The sequence below is a fragment of the Mesoplodon mirus genome (genome assembly GCF_964341445.2).
Source record: "Mesoplodon mirus genome assembly, chromosome: 18".
NCBI lineage: Eukaryota > Metazoa > Chordata > Mammalia > Artiodactyla > Ziphiidae > Mesoplodon > Mesoplodon mirus.
Window position 1 is genome coordinate 13683314 of NC_138994.1, and position 23344 is coordinate 13706657.

Below are 23344 nucleotides of genomic sequence, written 5' to 3' on the forward strand. Positions count from 1 at the left end.
GGATGCCCTCCGATGCCCTGCCAGGGCCCCGCCCCAGGCCTGCTGGTGACCCTGGGTGTGAGCCCCCGTCGGCTGCATCCGCACCAGGCAGGCTGGCTGGGGCGCTGGGAATACCAGGGGGCGTGGCTGTCTCGCTCGGAGCCAGGCTCACTGCCTGGGCTGGGCAGGGGCCCTCGGAGGGCCTGGTTGCCCCCACTGGAACTGCAGGCCAGTGGGGGCTGGGCCGGCTGTTCTGTTTCCTCATGTGGTGCCGTGGTGCCGTGGGCTTCGGTGTGAGCCACGGGAGCAGCTCCTCAGGGCCTCAGAGCCTGTGGCCGGCCCTGGACTAGGTGCGGTACTAGGTGGGGGCACACAGGCGGGTGCCAGGCGCCCAGAACAGCAGTTCTGGCTGTACTTGGGGCGGATGACCCTGTGGGGGTATTCAAGGCTACTCGGCCACAGGGGGGATCTGAGACCTCCCCTCCTTCCACAGGGGAACAAGTTGGGGGCCAGGAAGGGTGCTGGGCCCTGGTGGTAGGTGGGCACAAGGTGGACGAGTGGATGGGGTCCTGGCCTGTGTGTTGTCCTGAGTAGCAGGGGTGGGGCCGTGCTCCACCTGACTTCCTACATTAGGATGGGACATCCAGTGAACTTCAAGGGCCAGACGGGGCTGTAGCAGGGAGTCAGTTGGTGCTCTGGCCTCGGAGCCCCCAGCCCCCGGCAGAGATGCTGGTCGAGGAGTGGGCTCCCCGTGGTGTCTGGCTGCGATGGGGGGTCGCCCAGGACCCTCACTATTGTGGAAGTGGCCTTTGTTCCAGGAGGGTTTGGGCAGCGCCCCAAGGGAGTGGGTGAAGGATGAGGCTATGGGCGTCTGGTGCAGATCGGAAAGGGGCTCTTGGGGGGAGCAGTGAGCCGTTGGCACACCCCTGACTCGGTCTCCACGGGTGTCAGACCACTTGCTTAACATCTTTTTAAACTGAGGTGAAATTCATATAACGTGAATTTAACCCCTTTAAAGTGTACGGGTCAGTGGCATTTAGTACATTCACAGTGTTGTGTGGCTACCACCTCTCTAGTTCCAGAGGCTTTTCATCACCCCCAAAAAAAGCCCTGTGCCACTACAGTACCCCTCCCGGCCTCTGTCCCCTGGACCCGCCTGTTCTGGACACTCCATAGGGATGGACCATGCAATGCCGTGGAGGGGCCTTCGGACTCGCCCACGGCTTCTCCACCAGCTGTGCGGGGGCTCCTCTTTTTCCTACATCCTCAACAACACTGGTTATTTTCTGCTTTAAAAATCATGGGCGTCCTAGTGGCTCAGATGGCTCACTTATTCTTCAGAGTGGCTGCTGAGCCAGGCAGCAGGATGCGGCCCCTCCCAGCAGACTGGGAGACCGAGGCACTGGGCCTTGAGGCTGGAGGGGGATGACTGGAAATGCTTCCTGAGTGCCGTGTGTCTCAGGCTCCTGGGGATGTTGGGACGGGGCCAGGCCGAGGGGCCAGTGAGGATGAAGGCGCAGTGGGGGAATGGCCAGCAGTGGGCAGGCAGGCAGGTAGAGGGCTCGGAGGGGGCTCGTGGGTGGCGCTTTTGGAAGATGGCTTCAGTCCCGGGTGAGGAACCTCCGGGAAACCACAGACCCCCGAGGAGGTTGGGCAGGGTCTGGGCCATGGGGTGGAGCTCAGTGTCCTCAGCAGGGCTGGACGTGGGGAGGGGGCATGAGCAATCCAGAGACAGTTGGGGCCTCCCACTTGGGGAGGGGGTGGGAGGGACCCAGGGAGCGGGTTTGCCTTGAGGGGGACGTGGACTCCATGCTTGGTTTGGTTTGAGATGCTCCAGGACACCCAAGGGAAAGGCCAGGGCCAGGTGGATATCGGGGTCTGGGGCCCCAGAAGAAGCTGGGGACCAGGGTAGGAGCTGGGGCCCTGATGGGGTCAGGAGGGGATGTAGGCCAAGCTTGGGTCCACTTGGGAGGAGGATGGCCTCTAGCCCAGGACAGTGAAGGGGGCGGCTGAGGAGGTGGAGGGTGCAGGGGCCACCCCGGGACCCAGAATGAGGCACAGCCTGCTGTCCTTCCTGCACTCTGGCCGCCAGATGTGGCCAAAGACAGAGCCCCTCAGAGTGGGTCCACTGACCTGAGGATGGCTGGAATCACTGATCCTTCTCTTGGCCGATCCAGGCCACCTCCACCTTCCACCTCTGTGTCCCCATTGTTTCCCTGGGGAAACCTTACTGACCTCCAGCCATGTGGCTCCCCCAGGTGGGGTTTGAGTGTGGGGTGTGGGGCAGACAGAGACCTGTGGAGACCCAGGACCCTGTGACGCCAGGACAGGATCTGGGCTCCATTCTGTTTATGGTGAAACCGTGGGGGTCTTTAAAGACAAGAGGGACGGGGTTAGGCGTGGGTGATAATTAAATAAAATATTAAATAAAATTATATATATCTGATTGTAGACATAGTACATGCTTATTGTAGAAAATATGAAAACTGCAGACAGCGAGAAGGTATTAACTACCCAGAATTCTACCACCCAAGACAATCACTGTTCACATTTTGAGATATTTTCTTCCAGTTAGTTTTTTTTTTTTTTAACATGGTTGTGATCAGGATTTATAAACAATTCTATGTCCTGCCTCTTGTTCTCAGATTTACTGAGGCATAATAGAAATAGAATAAACTGTGCATGTTGGGTTTGATGGGTTTGGTGTACAGATATGTCAAAATTCATGAAGTATATATATTTGGGAGACCCCATGAACCCTTGACTCCGTACTCAAATAACAAGCATTTGCTTTGAGCCCAACCGTTCCCTTGTATATCCACTTTTTAAAATTAGCATAAAGTTGATATTTCCTCATTTATTTAAAACACCTTCTTAAATTCACTCTCTATGGCTTCTTTTGACAATATACTATTGTTTTTACGGAATCCTTTTATTGTAACTATTTAGGCTGTTTTTTACTCTTATAAACACCACTGCAGGGAACATCTCTGTGAAGCGATTCCTGCCTGTGACATTAACTTGCTCCTTCCTTTGTTTTTAGTCTGGATTTGTGTGCCATCCAGGCTGCTCTCTCGTTTAAATTCCCAGACCAGGAATCACTAGGCCTGGGAGTTGGCGGGCCTCCCAGGCCCTGCGTGCGCATCTCCAAATCGCTTTCCAGAGGCTGCTCCAACTTACGCCCACCAGAGCGCCTGGGCAGCTGGTCCTGGTGTGTGGGCTTCAGCCAGACACCAGCTTCTAAGAATTCACGTGGTCGAGAAGCTGACATCGGGTGTGACATTTCGTTTCTTTTATTATGGACGGGGCTGCACATTTTCCTGTGGGCTAGTCAAATTGTATTTCCTTGTTTGTGGGCTGACTGTGTGTTGTTTGCTTGTTTCTGTTTTGGGGTCATAATGTATTTTTTTTGTTTTTGCTGATTGTGTGCCCCCAAAAGTAGTCACATCAGTCCTTGACAAATTTTCTGTCAATCATTCGTCCTGGTTTGTTGTTTCCTTTTAATTTGGGGCTTTTATGGAACATACGTTTCTATGTGGCCAAACCCATTGATCCATTGCTTTTAGCTTAAAACCCCCTCTCCATTGAGAAGCCTGATATTTATCTATTTTCTTCTCAGATGCTATAATTTGACTCACTGATGTCAATCTGAAGTTATTCCGGTGTGTGGTCTGAGGCAAGACCACAGGGGCCGGGCATTCTGTGCGGGGTCTTCCTTTGAGGCCAGGCCTGGCTCTGGGCTGTGATCTCGCTCTTCACCTGTTGGCCCATCTCTGCCGCAAAACCATATGGTTTTAATGATTGTAGCTTTTGGGCATGTTAAGAGTTAGAAAGGCAAGATCCCTCTCTCTGCACCTTTTCTAGTTTCTCTTATTTAGAGCTTCATCCACTACAAGGCCATGGGTCTTGTTGATGGGTGCCTGGGAGGGGATGAGGGAGGTGGGGTGACCCAAGTCGTGTGACAGCCCCCTGATGGACACCACTCACCTGACCTCACCCCCTCTCATTGGTGGAACAAGTCATTCCTTTTACAAGAAGCCTGGCCTGGCACCTGGTTCTGTCCAGAACTGCTCCCTCCCCTCCTCACAGCTCCCCCCACAAATGGTCCATCCCCCTCCTCCCGCCAGCCCCTTGGAGCCCTCCCTGGAGACGGACCGAGGCCAGGACCAGAGAGCACCAGCACCGAGGGTGGTTCACCAGAGGGATCTGCTGGGTACCGATGTCCACCCCCTTTGGGAGCACAGGATCCGTGTCACCCCTCCAGTGTCACCTGCAGGGCCAGGACCCCCAAAACAGGAGCCCCTTGTGAAGGGCCCTGAGACCTCCAGAGTGGGCCATGGAGGGAATCCGTCCCCAAGGGACACCCAGGTCCTGGCCCTGCAGGCTCCACCCCAGCTTAAACCAGCATCCCTCCCCCCTCCCCTTCCGTGTCCATCCACTGAGGGCCATAGGTGGTGTGGCTCGTGCCCAGACCCTGACGCTGGACCCCACTCCTGCCCCCTGCTCACCCGGCCTCCCAGCGGGATCGGGCTGGTCCTGGAGCACTGGATAGGGCCTGTCACGTGGCGGGTGTTACAGTCGTGTACTCGGGGGACAGGGTGGAGGCAGTGTCCCAGAGCCAGCACCTGGCAGGTTTTACGGGGGACTGTGGGATGTCCAGGAGGCAAAGAGGGCTTGGGGACATGGGACTCTAGCCCTATGGGGTCTGGAAGGAGGGTCTTCTGGCCCACCTGTCTCCCTTGGGTTCCCTACCCCAGTTGCAGGTCCCTGAGGTGATCTGGGGGACAACAGAGAAGATGTGGGAGGGGGGAATCCTCAAAGAATGCGTTGAACTTGAAAACGAAGCAGGAAAAGCAGGAAGGGAGAAGGGGGAGGAAGGGAGGGGGGAAAGGAGGGGTGGGGACCCATTGGTGGACCTGGTGTCCCTGCCTTGGGAGACGGTGCCTGGCTGCAGCTGTGTGGGGGGCTGTCACCCTGAAATGGCCTGCAGTCAGACCCCCACACGTGCCTGGCCTAGTGGAGGTGGGGTGGGGCCAGAGAAGGGTGGTTCCAGGCGGGAAGCTGGGTGGTAGGGGTGAGATCTGACCCGTGAGGCTGGGGGTGGGGGCGGGCTCTGTTTGCTCAACATGAACTGGAAAGTGGCCCCTCCTGGCAGAGAAAGCATCCACGGGAGACCCTCGGGACACAACAGGTGCCCAGTAAGCGTGAGTTACTATTCCTAAACGTGGCCATGCAGTTTTACAGAACGCCGTGCCTCCTTGGAAATGGCTGGGCCTTGCCCAGCAGTGCTCAGGCCACCGGGCTGGCGAGGAAGGCAGGGTCCCGTTCAAGCAGCAGAATTGGGCCTATGGAGGCCATAGACCTGCTGGGTCGGTGGGGGGAGCTGGTCGTCTCTGTCTTTTTTTCTCTGTTGCTTCTGCAGTGGATAGAATTATTATTTTAGGAAGTATCTAACGAAACAGGGTCCACCATCAGTCATCCCCACAGGAGGGCGCCGCAGAGGCGGGACCTCAGACAGAGGAGCGGCCAGGAAGGCAGGTGGTTCTGGTCTACCTGCTGCTCCGGCTTGGACGCTGCGCGGGTTTTGGGGTGTTGTAGGGGCTAGTGGGTGTCAGAGGTGAGCTGCTGAGCATTTGTTACCCTGGGGTGTGAAGACCCCTGGGTGTCACTGAACTTCGGGCGGGAAGATGGAACAGGCGCCTCTTGGCTCCGCACACGCCCCCTTTGTTGTGATGGTTGATGGTTAACAGGTGTTTGTATCGTATGACCATGTCGGCTTTTACAACCTGCGTTTTCACATAAGGGAGCTGGACTCTCAGTCCTTTCCTGTGTGATTTCATCTGATTAAAGTAGAGCGTTAATCACAACAAAAAAGAGCTCCTCTTACGCCTGAAACGTGACCCCTGCTGGTGGAGGTGGGGGTGGGCTGTCTGCTGCTCTCAGGGAGCACCCCCCAAGGGACCCCCCACCCCCACCCCGTGAGGTTTCCTTCCAGAATCCCTGGCCCAGCCCCTGCCTCTTCCAGCCGCGTAGGCTTGTGTGGCCCCTTGAGGGGTGTGGGCCCAGGGTTTGCCCTGTGTGCTCTCGGCCACCCACAGGCACTGCTTCTCCCTGTGATGTCGCCACCCTGTTCCCAGTGTCCTGGCTCCCTGGCCCCAGTTCTGCCCACAGAGCGGGCATGGGGCACTGAGGAAGGGCAGGGAGGGGTCCTGGCGGGGGGGCCCAGGCTCCTGTCTGTAACTTCCTCACCCCAGCCCTTTGTTTGGGTGAAGACAGGCAGGCTCTGTGCCTGCCAGGTGACCCTGGCTGTGGGTGCCCCCGGTTGTGGGTGCCCCCCAAGGTGAAAGGGGCCTTGGGGAGTGAGCCCTACAATGGTGGAGGGCTGTGTGCCGACGTCCACGGTCACTTGGCAGGAACCTAGCCCGTGGCTGAGATGCTACCCATCCCCCTCCCCGTGAAGGACCATTCTGGCCACCTGCCCCTGCTTAAGGAGGCTCTGATGGGGGTCACCTGACCCTACTTAAGGAGCCTCTGATGGGGGCCACCTGCCTCTGCTTAAAGCAGCTCATATTGAGGCTACCTGACCCCGCCCAGGGCGGCTCGCACGGAGGAAGCTTGCAGAGCGGCTCCGGGGACGCAAGCTGCTGGAGGTCCGGGACGAGGCTCCAGGGACTGAGGAGCTCACCCCGCTGTGGGGCACACGGGACACATGAGGAGTGAGCAGACCCTGGAGACCCTGGAAGGCAGGGCCCAGAGTTCAGAAGGAGGCAGGTGTGAGCTGAAGCAGTGGGAGCCGCACCCCACCCCATGGAGGCCACACCCCATGAGTGCCCTGCCCCCACCTTGATGCCCCCAGGCTTGGAGGCCGGGAGGAGGTCTGCACAGCCGCAGGGCAGACCTGGATGATGAAATGGACCCTAAGAGAGAACTTCCCAGCACTCAGCAGTTCTGCCTGCCCTGCCCTGTGTGTGGTGGGCCATCCCTCCCCCATCCCAGCTGGACGGAGATTGGTGAAGTGGGGCCTGAAGGGGCTCTGGGATCTGGGTTCCTGCCGGGACTACGTTTCCTGCCTGGAGGTGAGCAAGTGCAGGGGCGGGGGGCTCACTGAATGGGGTACATCCAAGGGCTCGGGCTGCAGGGCCACCCTTGGCCGCTCCCAGGTGACTCCCGGTGGTCTGGGCTTCACCTGGGTCTGCGGGTTATTTTATAATCTTGGCGGGCCCTCTGGGCAGGAGTACGAGGGGCAGAGAGGAGCAGGTGGTGAGCGGCCACCCTGTGGCCTTGCTGCGGGACCGGCCTCTGCCCCTGTTCCTCCTCTCCTCGCCCTCTGCTCAGCCAGCAGGAGGCCTGGAGCACTTTTTGGCCCACCCTTCACCCCTTACCCGGGGCTGAACTGAAGTGGGAAAGGGCGGGGGGTGGGGTCTTGTGGTAGGGGGTCTGTGGCGTGTGCCAGGCCTAGCTGACATCTTGGGTTGGTGTTCCTCTGTTGCACACTCCGTGTGGGGTGGCCCCGTTTCCAGATGGGGTAGCTGAGGCTCAGGGCCCCACAGCTGGTGAGTGATGGAGCGTCCAGCCCACCGAGGCCCTGAGCCCTCTCCCAGCCCAGCCTGGAGCTGCCCCAGCCCAGCCTGGGGAGGGTAAGCAGGTAGCTTCTTCCCACCACGACCAGGAGCCCCCTGATACTGGCACATGGTCACAGAGATTGGTGCCAGCACTTGCCCACTGAGGGTATACAGGCACGCCAGGTGTCCATCTCCTGTGGGGAGGACCACGGGGCCAGGTCCCACAGTGGTCGAGTGCCCCAGAGTGCAAGGGAGGCTTCTTGGCAGGGGGTTGGTCTTCCTCTGCTTAGCAGGCTCCTCTCACCTCTGGCCCCAGCACCCTCCCTTCCTGGAGCTGCACTGGGCAGCCCAGCCTGCGGCCCTTGACTATGTTCTGACCTGGGAGCTGCTGCCCCCGCCAGGGCCCTCCGAGGCGGTGCCTGTCCATGCGCGGCCACTGTGCTCTGTGGGGCTGGGCAGTAGCTGTGGGTGCCATGAGGGTCTGGCCTTCCCTTCTGCTTTGGCAGCAGGGTCTGGGGGCAGGGGTGGAACCTCTGGTGATAGTGCTGAAGAAAGGGGTCCCGGAGGCATTGGGTGGACAGAAACACCCGTGGAGGCTTAGGGTTCCCCGAGTGGGGCCCAGGCCAGGCACGGCCAGCCAGCAGGGAGTGCCTCAGGGGACCTTCCTTTCACAGGGTGTTAGCTGAGGCCATGTGCCAGGAAGCTGGTGGGTCCCAAGTGCAGTAGCCCCAAGCTTGGACCCCCGGGCGGCATGCACCCATCTGAGCCAGCCACCAGCCGCACAAGCAGGGCATTTGTTCCCCACATCCAGGGTCCTGGTGCCTGGTACCCAGCCCTGCAGCCCCCAGACCTTGGCTTCAGTCCTGGAGCCCCTCATAGTTACAGAAGGGGGCTGGCACGGTGATGTGTGTGCTGGGCTTCATGGCCATGTCTAGGGGCTGGTGTTCTGATCCTTTCTCACCTGCCCAGTGTCTTCAGGAAGGCTCTCCCCGCTGAACCCTTGGACATAAAACGGCCAGAGAGTGCCACCTGGTGGGCGGTGAGGACCCCCCCACACACACACACACCACCGACCTATGTCTCACTGCCAAGCTGCCCCTGTGTCGCTGTGGTCACAACTCAAGTGGGCTCTGCAAGAGCCAGGACCCAGCTGGCCTGCCCTCTCGCGGGCCTGCCCTCTCGCGGGCCGTGTAGTTGTCCCCAGGCCAAGGGTAGAGCGGCAGGCATCTGGGCTTGGGGTCTGGTTGGAAGTGGGCCTTCCCGTGCTCCCCGTGCTGGGCTCGCATGGGGCTGACAGTCACGCTAGGGTGAATGGCCACAGCGAGGTGAAGGGCTCGGAGTTTGGGAGCAAAGCTGTGGCTGGATGCTTTCTGCTGCAGAGTTGAACGGCTTGAGGTTTGTTTGAATGGGTTTTTCATTTCTGAAACAAATAACAAAGCCATTTGCAACTTCTGTCTTCCTGGGCACTCGTGGTGTCGTTCTGGTGTGTGAGTGGCCTGGCACTGGGGGGATGGTTTCGGGGTTGCCGCTGCCAGGCCCCCTCAGTGTACAGAGCATGGAAGGATGTGTGTGCAGGTGCACGAGCACAGACACACAGGTCAGTGCCTGTCTGTGCGCTATAGGTGTGCCAGGTGTCCATGCGCTGGGGTCGTGCAGGCACCGCCACCTGCCGCAGGCACCTCCGGCTCTTCCCCGTCCTGTCCTGGCTCCAGTATGTGGCTTCTTTGCTCTGAAGACCCAAACACCTACCTGAGGCTGCTCTGTCCCCTCCTTGTGGCCCCACTGCCCCAGCGTCTAACCTGATGGGCCTCTGCGCCCTTTGTGGTCCTGGTGCCGTTCTCTTTCCTCCGTCAGTCAACGCAGGCTTATTGGTGTTTCCAGGCCCGGGGTGTTCCTCTAGCCCTTGACACAGAGAGCATCCCTGGGCTGTCACACCTCTCACTGAGGTTGTCACAAGAATGAAATGAAGTGCTGACCCCTCTTGCACTCTGGGAAGAGGTGGGGTGTGAATGGGACCCCATATGGGCCTCCCAGACTGTTAGTGGGTGCCGATCCTAAGGGCACGAGCAGGACCTTCCCTGTAGGCATCTTTGGTGGGTGGTGGAGGAGCCGGGAGCCAGGAGTCAGGAGTGGGTCTACCCAGGCCCCCAGGCACCAGCCCTGTCCGTGTTTGGGTGCATCCATGACTTCCTCGAGGCTCAATTTTCTTACCTCTAAAGTGGGCACGATGATACCTCATGAGCAGGTTTGTCGGGGGACTGAAAGAGAGGGTATGTGTGTGTACATGCATAGTGTGTATGCCCCTGTGTGTGTGTTCCTTCATGCTGTGTTGATACAACAAGTGTCTCTGCCAGACACTGGTCTGTTTCAGGAGTTCACGGCCAGTAGGGCCCAGGCTGTAGGCGCCGGCCTGCGGGCTCAGAGAAGGGCTCCGGGAGCCAGAGCTGGAGGTGCTGAGGGCGTTGGTGCCTCCCTCCTGGGGGCGGCCAGGGTGCAGGACTTGAGCGAGTGATGTCTATGTGTGGGTAGGGGGTGAGCGGCCCCTGTGCGGCCTTGGGATCTGGGGGTGACACTGGAGGGGACAGGTCCATCTGACACTGAGGGGCTGTTGGAACCCTCCTTCTCCCACCAGGATCATCCTCTGACTGTGGAGGACAGGGCATGGGCTCCCTGGGGACCGAGAGCAGTCTCCTAGCCTCTGACATGGACCTCAGTGTCCTCATCTGCAGAGTGGTTCTGAGGGTGACACTCCTGTCACCTGCTGTAGTCTCAGGGAGGGGGGCAGGGTTTCAACTGTTCCAGCATTGGTGGGGCTCCAGAAACTGACATGTTTTGTAGATTTGAAAATTCAAGTCCACAGCCTCTCAGAGCCACTTCTGGCTCTGCCCATCTGTTTGGTCTTCTCCCTATCCCTGCAGATCCACCTTCAGGGATGTGGGCATTGGATGGTGGGAGAGGCCCACTCAGGGCCCCACCTGCCACCTTCCTCTGCTGCTGAGTCAAGCACATCATGCTGAATGACCACCCATCCTCAGCCCAGTTCTGTGACCAGGGCCTGCCAGGGGGTTGGGAGGGAACTCACAGGAGGGCCGCACCCCGGGACTAGCATCAAGGAGGCTGAGGGCGGAGGCTGGGGCTGGGTCACCTGAGGCTGTCTTGCCCGACAGCAGCCTGTGCAGCTCAGAGGGGCAGGTGAGTGATGGGCCTGGTGCCTGCTGCCTTCTTCCAGGCCCTGGGACCATCCAGGAGATGGAGATGCAGGAGTGCGCGTGCAGGCAAAGGTGGCGGGAGGGGAGCCTGCTGAACGCCCATGGGTTGCCGTGGCAACAGCACATCCTTAGGGGCTTTCATGGCTTCCTGGGGTGCGGCAGCCAGCGCTGCTCAGCACCCTGTGAGTACACGCTATTTGGGTGGGAGAGCCCAGGTGGGAGGGGTGATGCTTACATAGTGGGTGGGCCCCCCCACCCGGCCTGTGGAGGCCCCTGTGAAAGTATCTTTTCACAGCCCCACGGGACTGGGGAATACAGCCAAAGTTCTCTTCCAAGGGTAGGCTGAGCTGGTTTCCCCTGCCATGGTGACCCTGCCCTCCTGGGCCCTCAGCCTCGCCTCTCTTCCCTGTATGTGGGTATCTGGAATGAGCTCGGAGACTTGAGCAGGAGTCCAGGCCGCACTTACCATTGTTCCAGCCTCTTGGGCTCACACTGCCTCCAGGAAGTCTTCCTAGATACCCCATTAACTGGCAGCTCTGGCTTCCCATGTGGGCGCAGAATGCCCGGGAGCAGAAGCAGATCAGTCAGAGGTCAGCTGTGCACCTCGGCAGGCTTCTCACCCTCGATGAGCCTCCATTTCCTCCTGTCCGGTGGAGACAGGCATGGCAGCCACCTCAGTGCCAGCTAGGACCCGGTGAGGCGCTGCTGAGACCTGCTCTGACCTGAGGGACCAGTGATGGCAGGTGTGCTGGGTGGGATGATGGGGTCCTGAGGAATCAGCCATTGGGAGCTGGGGGGCTGGGGTGCTCAGTGGGCAGAGGAGCTGGGGACAGGCAGGAAACCTCCAGGGGCCGAAGGGAGGACGGGCAGAAAGAAAGTCCTCGGGAACGGGGCGTGCACTGGAGCCAGTATTATGGGACAGGAGGGCAGGCCAGGGGTGGAACTGCCAGCCCAGCGTTTAGGGGACCCCGGCTGGCCCCACCACACTGTCCTGCGGGCACCAGATGGGCCAAGCTTCCCCAAAGCCCTCGCTCAGCGGGGGAGTGGGGGCAGCTTGGAGCCCTAATTTGGGGGCCATGCTTGTGTGTTGGAGGGCCATGTTGTGCTGTCCTGGGCACCACAGTTTCCCCATCTGGTGAGGGTGAGCCATGAGGGGCTCACATGGACCAGGTGCTGCAGAAGGGGGCACCCTGCTGTCCTCAGGACAGAAACAGCACCAGGGGTCCCTTGGTGGGCATTCAGTAAGAGGGTGACTTGGAAACGCCAGGCTGCATGGAGGAACTCTGCTGCCTGACCTTCTTGGGGATGGTGACATCCCTGTCCTCAGAGGTTGGACAGGTCCCAGCCCTGACCCCCAGCTGCCTGGAGCCTGGCATGTGGCCAGTGGCCAGCAGCCAGGTCCTCAATCTCTCCCACTTAGTGGGGCCCTGGTCCGCCTCCCAGCAGCCCCCATCCCGGGTCTCACAGCCTTTACCAGTGCCATGCCATAGCTATGGCAACGATGACAGCCCCCAGGGCCCACTCCAGAGGGGTGAGTGGGCTGGCCAGTCTGAGAGAGACGTGGGAGAGGGTCCCCATAGCCCCAAGACCCTGAGCTCATGAGGGATGTCCACGAACCCCCAGAAGTGGGAGCTGAGCAGGCCTCGCCAGCTCTGCCAGCCCCTTGTACCTTGGCAAGGCCAGTGTGGCACCCAGGGGCCGGCCATGGACTGCAGGCTTGGGCCACTGTGGCCACCCCGTGTGTCCACCAGCCCTGGGCCCGGCGGCTGTGCCTCTGAGTGTGGGGTCTTGGAGCAAAGGTAAAGGTGCTGAGGCTCAGATCGCAATGAATCGGGGGGCCTCGGAGCCCGGTGTGGGGATCGGCTGGCCCCGGAGTGTGCCTGGGGGGCTGGGTGCAGATGGGGGCCGGCTCGCAGAGCTGCCCTGTAACTGCTCTCTCCCTCGGCAGACGGCGCCCCGCTCAGCGAGCTCTCCTGGTCGTCCTCCCTGTCTGTGGTGGCCGTGTCCTTCTCCGGGCTCTTCACCGTCATCGCCCTCATGCTGGCCTGCCTGTGCTGTAAGAAGGGCGGCATCGGGTTCAAGGTGAGGGCTGGGGGTCGGGGGAGGCTGTGGACGAGATCCTGAGGGCTGGCCCTCTGGTGTCCACTCGGCACTGGGCTTCCTTCCCTCCTAGGGCCCTCTGGGGACCATAGAGGCCAGGACCCCACAGCCCCTCCTCTGGGGGAGGCCGATGGGAGAGGCCTAGGGGCTGTCAGGGACCCCTCCCACTGCCTCCCCCATTTTGGGTCCCCCTGTGGGGGGGGCACTGCCTCACGCTGTCATGTCGCAGCTCAGGGTCAGGCCTCTGTGTGCGGTGCACCCCGGGACGGTGAGGATGGGCCTCAAGGGGGCTACGGGGGCTCCTGAGCCGCTGTGGGAGGGGTCTCTATGCCCAGGGGGTCCTTGAATCCCTGCTTGTTCGAATCAGCAAAGGGAAACCAAAGTTGCCCAGACACGCTTCCCGGCATCAAAAGCACCTCTCTGGCTGGGGTCACCTTACTTTGGGTGTCTTCTGCCCCACGAGAAAAGGATTGTGTGCCACATGGGAATCAGGGCGGTAGGACAGCAGGAGTAATCATTACTGTTTATGGAGCATCAGCTAGACGCTGGGCCCGCCTTCTCTCTGACCGCCCTGGCAGGGCTAAGCTCCTGGGGTCATCCTGGGCTGGATTCCAGGGCTGAGGTGCCCTCCTAAGGATGGTGGCCGAGGGGCATCCCCTGGGGCGCTGTTCCCCAATCCTAGAAGTGCCCATGGCTGCTCCCTACCTTTAGCTGCAGCTCTGAGCATGGAGGACCAGGAGAAAAAGCTGGGAACTGAGAGGCCAAACCAGAGCACCCCCCCAGCCCTGTGGGCTGAGTTCTGCCGACTTAGCACATAGCACCGCCTGTGGTCATTCTCCCGCCCACTTGGCCGCCCCGCCCTTGGCTGGAGGTCAGATTCCCGGGCCTGGTGAGGTCAAGAGGGGAGGGGCTGTCCTGTGGCCCAGCACAGCGGCCCGCCACCCCAGTCATCTCCATACTAAGTGACCCACATTGCAGCCGGGTCACCCCCATTTTAGAGAAACAGTGTCCTCCCCCTCCCCCCCGGTATGTCTCATCACAGAGGGGGCCAGGGGAGCTGGCATCTGCCTGGCACTTGCCTTTTACAAAGGTGTCTTTGCCACATTTCACTGCAGGGCCATCCAGAGCCCTCTGAGGGGTGGGCTGGTGGAGCTCAGGGCCTGGGCAGCAGGGCCATGGCTCTGGAAGCCTCGGGTCTGCATCCAAGCCCCTGCCTGGGTATCCTCATGCCTAGCCCTGTCTCCCTGGCCTGCAGGCACACAGTGGGCTGGGCCAGGCAATGCTGGCATTTTCCTGGAGGATCCTAGGGCCAGAGAAGCAAGCGGGAGGGGGAAGGGAAATGGGATGGGAAGGGCGAAGGGAGGGGAGGGGGAAAGGAAGGGGAGGGGAAGGGAGGGTGGAGGGGAGGGTGGAGGGGAAGGGGTGCCTGGGTTGGGCCTTGAGGCTATTGTATGTCAGCCCCTTCTCAGGATGCTGTGAGAACAAGGCCCCAAACAAGGGCCAGTGCGGCCCCCTCCTACCCGTGCCCTCCTCACCTCCTGGGAACATGGTGCCCGGAACATTCCAGCACCAGTGCGCCTCAGTGGGAGGGCCTGCCTGCATAGCGGGCTCCCGCCTGGGCTCTGGGGGGCCAGTGCTGGGCTCTCGCACCTGGAGCTGTGCTGGGAGAAGGGGCTGGGCAGCGATGCTCACACTGTCCTATCTGATCACCCGCTCTGCTGGCTCCATCCGGTGGGCCTCCAGGTGGCACTGTCAGGTAACAGGCTGGGGCCAGGGCCAGACCCCGAGGTAGGTAGGTGGGTGGGTGGGCGGGCAGGCATCTGTGCCTCTGCAGAGCCGCAGCTGGGATTACAGGGCGAGGGGGTTGGTTCTGACAGCCCTGGGGCCCAAGGGTGGTCTCCCGGGCCCTGGAGAGGGGGAGTCCCTGCAGGCCTTGTCCCCAGTGGCTCTGTCATCTCTGGGTACAGGCCGGGACCAGCCCGCAGGGACACCCCAGGGGGCTCTCAGCCTCCCTGTTGCAGCTGAGGAAATTGAGGCCCGGAGAAAGGAGGGTCCTCGGGTCACAGCGCCGGGCGGGAACCTAGGCCTTGCGGCTCCCTGTCCAGCCGCCTGGCCACAGGGGCGGCCCCGCTGCAGCTGCTTGGAAGTCCCTCGACCCTCGGCCTCTGTTTCTCCACCTGGCAGCGGTCTGTCCTGGTCAGGCAGGCCCGTGGTGCTAGTACTGTGGTTCTGCTTGTGGCCCAGGGCTCCTGGGAGACTTGGCCGTGGCTCAGGAATGTGAGGGGGCTTCCTCAGACAGGCGAAGGGGCAGCTGAAGTTCAAAATAGCCGGGCCAGGTGGGGCCCAGCCCGGTGCCCAGGGCCAGGCTCTTAAGGAGCCCGGGGAGCAGACAGACGCCCGCCCTCCTGGGTCGAAGTCCAGGGGCCCTGCAGGCAGATGGCCGCGGTAGGTGGTGCTGCCAGCTACCACCTGCCTGGGGGTGAAGCTGGGGGTGGGCTCTCAGGAATGCCCCTTGTCCGGGAGGAGCAGGGGCACTTAGTTGCTTGTCCACTGGGTCAGGGTGGGTGGGATGATGGAGCCCCTGTCCTGGATTCCCCAGCCACGACCCTGAAGCCACTGACCATGGGGTACCCCCGCCCAGGGCGAAGGCTGCTGGGAGGTGGGGTGGCTGAGAGGTGTGGAGGGCTGACTCTGGATGGGCAGGGGCAGCTGGCCTTCAGCGCCCCCCCCCAACCCCTTGCCAGTGTGGGCCCGGTGCTGCCCACCCTGGCCTGAGCCTGGTAGGCGTGGATGTGGGTGGGCTGAGGCTGGACGAGGCGTGGCTGCCCTGGGGCTCACGGCCCCCACCCCTGAGGCTCTGCCCGTGGGAGGCGAATCCCCACTCCCCAACCAACACAAACCAAACCCCGCCCTCCTGGGGCAGCTGGTGCCCCTGCGGAGGGGGCAGCCGAGGAGTGGGGTCTGTTCTCTGCCCTGAGGAGCGAGGAGGTGGGTGGAGGGGGCAGCTGGCAGGACTGCTGGGGGGAGCAGGGCCCCGGGAAGAAAGGGGCCTTTCAGAGCTGGCCTGCACCCCTTGTTCTTGCCCTGCCCCCGTCCCCTGCCCCTCCCCCTTCTGGGGAGCCCTGGAGCTCACCGCGTGTGTCACCCGTTTGGCCCAGGAGTTTGAGAATGCCGAGGGGGAAGAGTACGCGGCCGACTTCTCGGCACAGGGCTCCCCCGCAGCAGCGGCTCAGAACGGGCCCGACGTGTACGTCCTGCCACTCACCGAGGTCTCCCTGCCTATGGCCAAGCAGCCCGGGCGTTCAGGTGAGTGAGCCCCCAGGTGGGCAAGCCCCCAGGTGGGCGTAGGGTGTGGCTTGGGGGTCAATGCTCCTGGGGAGGGGAGGCAAGGGGCTGGTGTGTGCCCCCTTTTGCTGGCCCTGGGGCTCTGTGAGCAGGCTTGGGCCAGCTGGGGCTACTGTGCAAAGGGGGCAGGGGTCGCTCCCTCTGGTCCTGGGGTGGGCACCCATGTGCTGGGAGGAGGGGTTTCTCTGCGGTCCCTGGGATGCTGGACCCCAAACATGGGCTCCTTGGTGCCCAGGAGCAGGGCCCACCCACTGGGGGGGAGGGGCTCTTTGGGGCTCCTTCTGTGGGTGGAGCCTTTTGCTCAGGGCCCTGGGGTAGGGGAAGGAGGGGCCTGGGTCCCCCCAGTGCATGTAGGTTGCAGGTGCAGGCGGGGCCTCTTCCTGTGGCTTCCCTGCCATGTCTCCCACTCGCCCCATCCCGTGGTCCCCCCACCAGGCTGGCAACCCACATGGCAGATGCAGGGCCCACACTCCAGAGGTTAAAGGTCAGTGGCCAACTTGGGCTTTGAACCTATATCTGCCTGATTCAGCACTGCAAGAACCCCCCAGCTGTGTCTGGAGGCTGGTGGGGGGGGTCCCTGGCCCCAGGCCCCCTCCCTGGCAGCTCCTAGGTCAGGCCTGTGCCCACCCCCAGCTCCTCCAGGTGCACTGAGAAGGGTGTCAGGCCCAGGGGGGGCTCTGTTGGCACCAGGGTCTGTGATGAGTAAGCCTGCCCTACCTGCTTGTGTTCTGGGCCCTGCTGGTCCTGACCACGGTGCTGCCCACCCCGAAGCCCAGCCTTCATCATGGGCCAGGGGCCTCCAAGTCACTGGGCTGGGCCCAGCCCCCTGGCACCATGACTGTCACTCTCCACCCCCCTGCAGGTGTCTCCTAGAGGAGACTTCACCAGTTAGGCAGGAATTTCAGGCCCCGGGGCTCCTCTGTTGAGTGGCCCAAAGGAACACCCTATAAAATCTTGAAGGTGGGGTCTCTGCTATAGGAGGCCCCCAACCTTCCTGGGTGACCATGGGAGTTTCTGAGCCTGTGCGGACAGTGCTGGATGCTAGGAGCTGTTGCGGAGCAAGGGGCCCCCCAGGGGACACTGTACCCCTGGCCTGGGCCTGTCACCTGCCCCTGGCAGGGTGCGTGCCTGGGACCCCAAGGAATCTTTGAGACCCAGTGTCTTCCACCGCTTAAGGGACTGTCCCTAGGGATGAGGAGGGGCAGGGATCCAGGAGGGGGCAGTGATTGCATGCTTTTTTCTACTTTTTTAGCTCTGTTCTGTTCTTTATAGGGTACCCTGCTTCTGGGGAGGGGGAGAGATTTGGGTGATGCTGGGAGGGCAGCCCACCTGGAGGTTAAGGATTAAAAACCTGGGTAGCAAGTACTACCCTCTCTAAACTGTGGGGGAAGATGGCCCAGCCTTCAGGCTCCCCAGCCTGGCTCTGTAGGTGCTGGCCCTTGGGTGTGGACCCCAGAACCCCTGGACCCGGCCTGCCACGCCTCCTGCAGATGCCAGGAGACCTTTCTCGTTGGCTGGCAGTCAGCATGCTCCACCTTCGTCACTGCCCCGCTGTCAAGACTGCTGAGCCTGCTTGGGGAGACCCCAGGCTGGAGGTGGGGGGCAGCAGGCTGGACCTCAGGGGGAGGAGCCCCGGGACTCAGGGCCCCAGTGGGACCCCTTACCCCCAATTCTGCTCAGCATCAAGGTCAACATTCCCTAGGGTTTCCAGTCCCTGGGAGCAGCCCCTCACCTTGGAGTCTACTGGCTGCCAGGCTCAGCCTGTCCCCTGGGCCCTCTGGGCAGTTGGCGTGGGAGCAGAATTCGGGGAATCCCTTGGGGCACAGGCGGGGTGTGGGTGGGCTCAGCAGCTCTGGCCCTTCCTCTGGGGCCCTCACTGACCCTTCCTGCCTGCTGACCTCACCCAGCCCAGCCTGCAGGAGAATGGGCCCAGTGTGTTCCGTACAGGGCTGTGCCAAGCAGCCCCCAACAAAGGAGCCTTTGGCGTGCCTGGCGCTGGAATGCCAGCCTGCGGCAGGGGTGAGGGGACGGGCCACTCCACTTCCCTCCTCCCCATGGCCTCCGCCCCAGCCACACTGCCTGCCCATCATTGCCTGTGCGCTGGTCCCGGCTCCAGGCCCTGCTGTTTCCAGCCTGGCTTGTCCCTGTAGCTTGGGGCACAGCCTTCCCAGACCCACTCAGAAAGATGCATGGATGCGGCTTGCAGGTCCACAGCTCCCCTGGGCAGCAGGTGCCCTGCTCCTGATGGCCGCCCCCATCAGGAGGGAGCAGGGGGCTCTGGGTGGCTCGCCAGAACAGGCCATGCAGGCAGCCCCTCTAGGGGCCAGGTGAGAGATGGGGGCAATGATGGAGGCTGAGCTGGCATCTCTGAGCCCCCTGCCCTGTTACAGTGCAGCTGCTCAAGTCCACAGATCTGGGCCGGCACAGCCTCCTGTACTTGGAGGAGATTGGCCACGGCTGGTTTGGGAAGGTGAGTTGCCGTCCCGGGGGTTGGTGGGGATGGGGGAGGGACTGGCAGCGTGGTCTGCTCTTTTGCCTGGCAGGTGGAGAGGGGGGGTTGGAGACCTGCTTCTTCTAGAAACCTCCCCAGCCCTGGGGTCCCCTCTCAAGGCACACTGTACTGGGCCCCTCCCTGAGGACCTCAGGGTCCGGCAGCCTCTTCTCTGTAGATCCTGGTGTCATGCTGGGAGATGCCTCTGATTGGGCAGGGATGGGGAGCAGCATCTGGGTCCTGGCTTCTCCCTGACCACCTGCCTGGGTGGGACAATGAGTCCATCTTCCTCACTGCAGACCCCCCAGAGCTCTGAGAACAGCTGGGGACCTTAGGGGAGGTAGACACAAAAGACGGAGTATTACAGCCAGGAGGGCTTGCTCTCCCAGGAGCGGTCCAGAACCCATTTTGCAGATGAGTACATTGAGGCACAGAAACAGACTGCTTTGGCTGGAAGAGCAAGGCTGGGGGCAGAGCTTGGGGACGGTGGAGTCCGCCCACCTGGTGATGCCTGCCCCGCAGGTATTCCTCGGGGAGGTGAACTCGGGCATCAGCAGCACCCAGGTGGTGGTGAAGGAGCTGAAGGTGAGCGCCAGCGTGCAGGAGCAGATGCAGTTCCTGGAGGAGGCGCAGCCCTACAGGTGGGTGGCACCTGGGGACAGGCTCAGCCGGAGGGGGTGGGCCACTGGCCGGGAGGTGGGGACGCGGGCCCTGTAGACAAAGGCAAGCTTTGTACTGCCCCGCTCCTGCCCTGCCCTGAGTGCGAGTCAGGGGGGCAGCCTGTTGGCTCCCGCAGGGCCCTGCAGCACAGCAACCTGCTCCAGTGCCTGGCCCAGTGCGCCGAGGTGACGCCCTACCTGTTGGTGATGGAGTTCTGCCCGATGGTGAGTCGCCCGCTCCCTGGCCCTCCAGCCCCTGCCCTGCGCTTCTGGAAGGTGGGCCTGGCCTTCCTGCTGAGCCAGGGACCCCTCACCCCCACCCTCTGGACCTCACATCCCCCCAAAGTGGGGTCCAGGTGGCTCTGCACCATTACCTCCCAGAGGCGGCCTCGGGGAGGAAGGAGGTGGTCCCCCCTCAGAGACAGCGGCCGTCCGGGCTGGGATTCCACTGTCCCCTGGGGGAGGGGGGCTTCCCCATCTGCCTGTGCTGCTCCGAGTCACGGCGGTTTTCCTGAGAGGCACCCCGGCCAGCTCGGGGCAGGGCTCACGGCCCTTGCGTCTGGTCCACGGCCTTGCTCGTACTTTGGTCTCGGGCCCCCCGCCACACACACACACACACACACACACACACACACACACACACACACACACACACACACACACACACACACACACACACACACACACACACACACACACACACACACACACACACACACACACACACACACACACACACACACACACACACACACACACACACACACACACACACACACACACACACACACACACACACACGGCTGGCTAAGCCGCTTGCTGACAGGGAGGCGGCCTCCACAGACGTGGACCCCCCCACCGTCTAGTTTCTGGACTCCTGGTGTAGCCTCTCAGGGCTTCCCCAGGATGCCTGGGCCCTCCCTGGAGCTGAGCGGCGTCAGCAGGTCATCAGCAGGTCAAGGAGTTGCCAGAGGACACTCTGGCCACCGGCTCTGCGTTCTGCCCAGGCTCAGCGTCACTGCTCGTGTGGCCTGTCTGCCACCCACCAGCTGAGAGGTGGCGAGCATCTGGGCCCCGGTGGTCTGTATGCGGGATGTGACCCTGCTGGCCCGCAAGACTGGCTGGGGCTGTCAGCGTGGGGAAAGTGTCCGCTGCCTACGGGGTCATCCTACTGAGAGCTGGCCCCTGGGGGGCGGACACGGGCTCCTCTGGGCAGCGGCAGCCCTGCGGCGTCAGCAGCATGCCTGGTCCCCCCATGGGCCCTGCTGAGGAGGGAGGGGCCAGGCGGTGGGCTTGCAAGGGCACCCACTCCCCACCAGCAGCTGATAGCGCTGCTCTTCTCGGCAGGGGGACCTCAAGGGCTACCTACGGAGCTGTCGGGTGGCAGAGTCTATGGTGCCCGACCCTCTGACCCTGCAGCGCATGGCCTGTGAGGTGGCCTGTGGCGTCCTGCACCTGCATCGCAACAACTATGTGCACAGGTGAGGGCGCAGGCGGCCCATGAGCTCTCTGCAGGGCCTCCGCACCTGCTCCGGGGGCCGCGTGAGGTGGATCCTCAATTAACTGGGTTAGTCTTTGTTCAGCCTCTAGGGACCACTGTACAAAGGGATTTTGTCAAATAATAAACACCAGGCAGATGGGAGTTGAACACCTGCTTCTGCAGGAGGGTTAAGCCAGGCGACGTCCACTGTCCAGCTTGCCTGGCTGGGCATGCGGTAGGGCCTGAGGCCCATCCTCTGTCCCCAGGGTGGTCAGCACTGCCTGGTGGCCCTGTGGCGGCCCCTACTCTCCTCTGTCTCTCTCAGGCCCGGAGGGAGGGGTGGCTCTGTCCTGCTTCCCGCCCTGGCCCCTGAAGTCGGAAAGACAGGCCAGGGCCCAGCGTAGGGGGACATGCCGGAAGAAGTGGCGATGGACGTGGCCCCAGCAGCCCCGGACAGCACTCGGGCCGTCCTCCACAACAATATCCTGGTGCTGAGTGATGACACATGCAACTCCAGCATCAGTGATTTTGTTGAAGAGGGCAGCTGCCAGCCTCCCGACCTGCCCGCCGAGCCCACCCAGCCCCAAGCGCCCACCTGTGGCCCCCAGCACAGCAGCATTTTGGCCGATGTGTGCTGACCCCGCGTTTGCCCCAGTGCCCTGGGCCCCAGACACCCATGGGGCCACAAGGCAGGCAGGGGAGGAGCCGGCAGCCAAGGCCAGCCGTGGGTGGGAGGCAAAGGCGGGGGGGAGCGGCACTGCTGGGTGGGTACTGCACACCCCCACCCTGCCAGGGGCTGTGTGTGCACAGGGCAGGGGCAGGACCCTGGGGTGCTCAGTTGCCCCACTGATGCCTGCCTTCAGGGAGCTGAGGGGGGCAGTGTGGCAGGCGGGAGAAGACTGCAGTGTCCCTGGGCTGGCTCGCCCCCGAGGGACGGGTCAGCAGACTGGTGTCCCAGGAGAAGCAGGGGAGTGGACTGGGGTCAGGGGATGGGGTTCCAGTGAGGCAGGCCTCGTCCAAGGAGGGCCCTTGGGCACCTTCTAGCTGGCCCTGGGCATTGTTTTCCTCATCTGCCTTCTAACATGTGTGGCCCCATCCACTCAGACCCTCAAAGTGTCCAGTCCTGGGCGAGGGGCAGGGCGGGCAGCCTCTGAGATGCCCTTTTCCACCCACCCACCGACCGAAGCGAGCCCAGGATGCCCTCGGCGACAAGTGGCCCAGTCCCCTCAGTGCCCTGGATGCCCCAGTCCGGCACTGCCGGCTGATCCCACCCTCCCACCCTCCCACCCTCAGTGACCTGGCCCTGAGGAACTGCCTGCTCACAGCCGACCTGACGGTGAAGATCGGCGACTATGGCCTGTCTCACGGCAAATACAGGGTGAGTGGGCCGGCTCGGGCCAGGGCAGGGCCGGCCGCACTTGCCTACGGGGTGACACTGTCCCACGTGCCGACAGGAGGACTACTTCGTGACGGCTGACCAGCTGTGGGTGCCACTGCGCTGGATCGCGCCTGAGCTGGTGGACGAGGTGCACTGCAACCTGCTGGTGGTGGACCAGACCAAGGCCAGCAACGTGTGGTGAGTGTGGGCCTGGCAGTTACCATGAGGACTTGGACCCCTGAAAGCCGACGACTTGATGCTCACCTGCGACCGTCAGCCCTCATGGCTGCCCTGTCTGGTGCCGAGTGAGTGTCCAGTGAGGACGCGGGGCGCTGGGGGGCTGAGTCCCACCCGCCTGCCGGCTCCCTGGTGTTGGAGGGGATGCAGGCTGGCCGCGCCAAGCAAGGCCACATGTGTGAGGATGTGTTTGTGTAGCCCTGTCGCTCTGTCGCTCTGTAGGAGGTGGCCAAATACGCCCCCAGGTAAGGTCGTGGGGGTTCTGGAGCCACCTGTCGCTGCCCAGTGCCACGGCCCACAGCGGTTGGGCTGGCAGAGCGGTAGGGCCCATGGGGCCTGTGGAGGAAGCCCTGCCCCTCCCAGGGCCCACTGGGCCGATGCCCGAAGACATCAGGGTCAGAGCACTCGGGCAAGTTGATGAGACATGGGGCCTCGTGGTAGCACCTGTTCCCATTGAAAGGGGACAGTGGGGCTGGGGGTCTCCTGTGACTGCAGCCTGGAGGTTTGGGGCTGGGCACAGAGCGGGTGCTTGGACCCAGGACTACAGCCTCTACAGGCTTGGCTGTGGCGGTCCCCCGTCCCTGGCCTTGACCAGGCTCTGCTTCCCCCTCCTACTTCCTCCCAGCCTCCCAGGCCCGTCTGGCCTCCCTCTGCTCCTGATAAACCCTCAGGGCCTGGATCCAGGGCCCAGTCCCCCTCCTGAGCTCTCCAGGGGTCTTCCCTGAGCCATTAACTGTACCCCCGTCACGGACACTCCATTCCCCCGCTCGCCTCTCCCTCTGGCTGACCCTCCCCTGCCTGCCCATCAGCCCACACTCACTGGGGTCCCCTAGATGGCTTTGGCCAGGGCCACTGTGACGTCTCTGTCGCCAATTCTGCTGTCCCTCATGCCCCCAGTTTCGTG

At 62.3% G+C, this 23344-nt stretch overlaps 1 protein-coding gene across 2 annotated transcripts in view; it reads left to right on the forward strand.

Annotated features, from left to right (window-relative positions):
* AATK (apoptosis associated tyrosine kinase) overlaps positions 1-23344 on the forward strand; it is a gene marked incomplete at its 5' end in the record, with an annotated part of 39079 nt that overhangs the window by 9735 nt on the left and 6000 nt on the right. For both annotated transcript variants that reach the window (XM_082604212.1, XM_082604211.1), the window contains 8 exons: positions 12699-12832; positions 16009-16156; positions 18586-18665; positions 19209-19327; positions 19483-19570; positions 20693-20826; positions 22119-22203; positions 22280-22401. In XM_082604212.1, coding sequence (XP_082460338.1) covers positions 12699-12832; positions 16009-16156; positions 18586-18665; positions 19209-19327; positions 19483-19570; positions 20693-20826; positions 22119-22203; positions 22280-22401 — 910 coding nt within the window. The remainder of the gene's footprint in view (positions 1-12698; positions 12833-16008; positions 16157-18585; positions 18666-19208; positions 19328-19482; positions 19571-20692; positions 20827-22118; positions 22204-22279; positions 22402-23344) is intronic.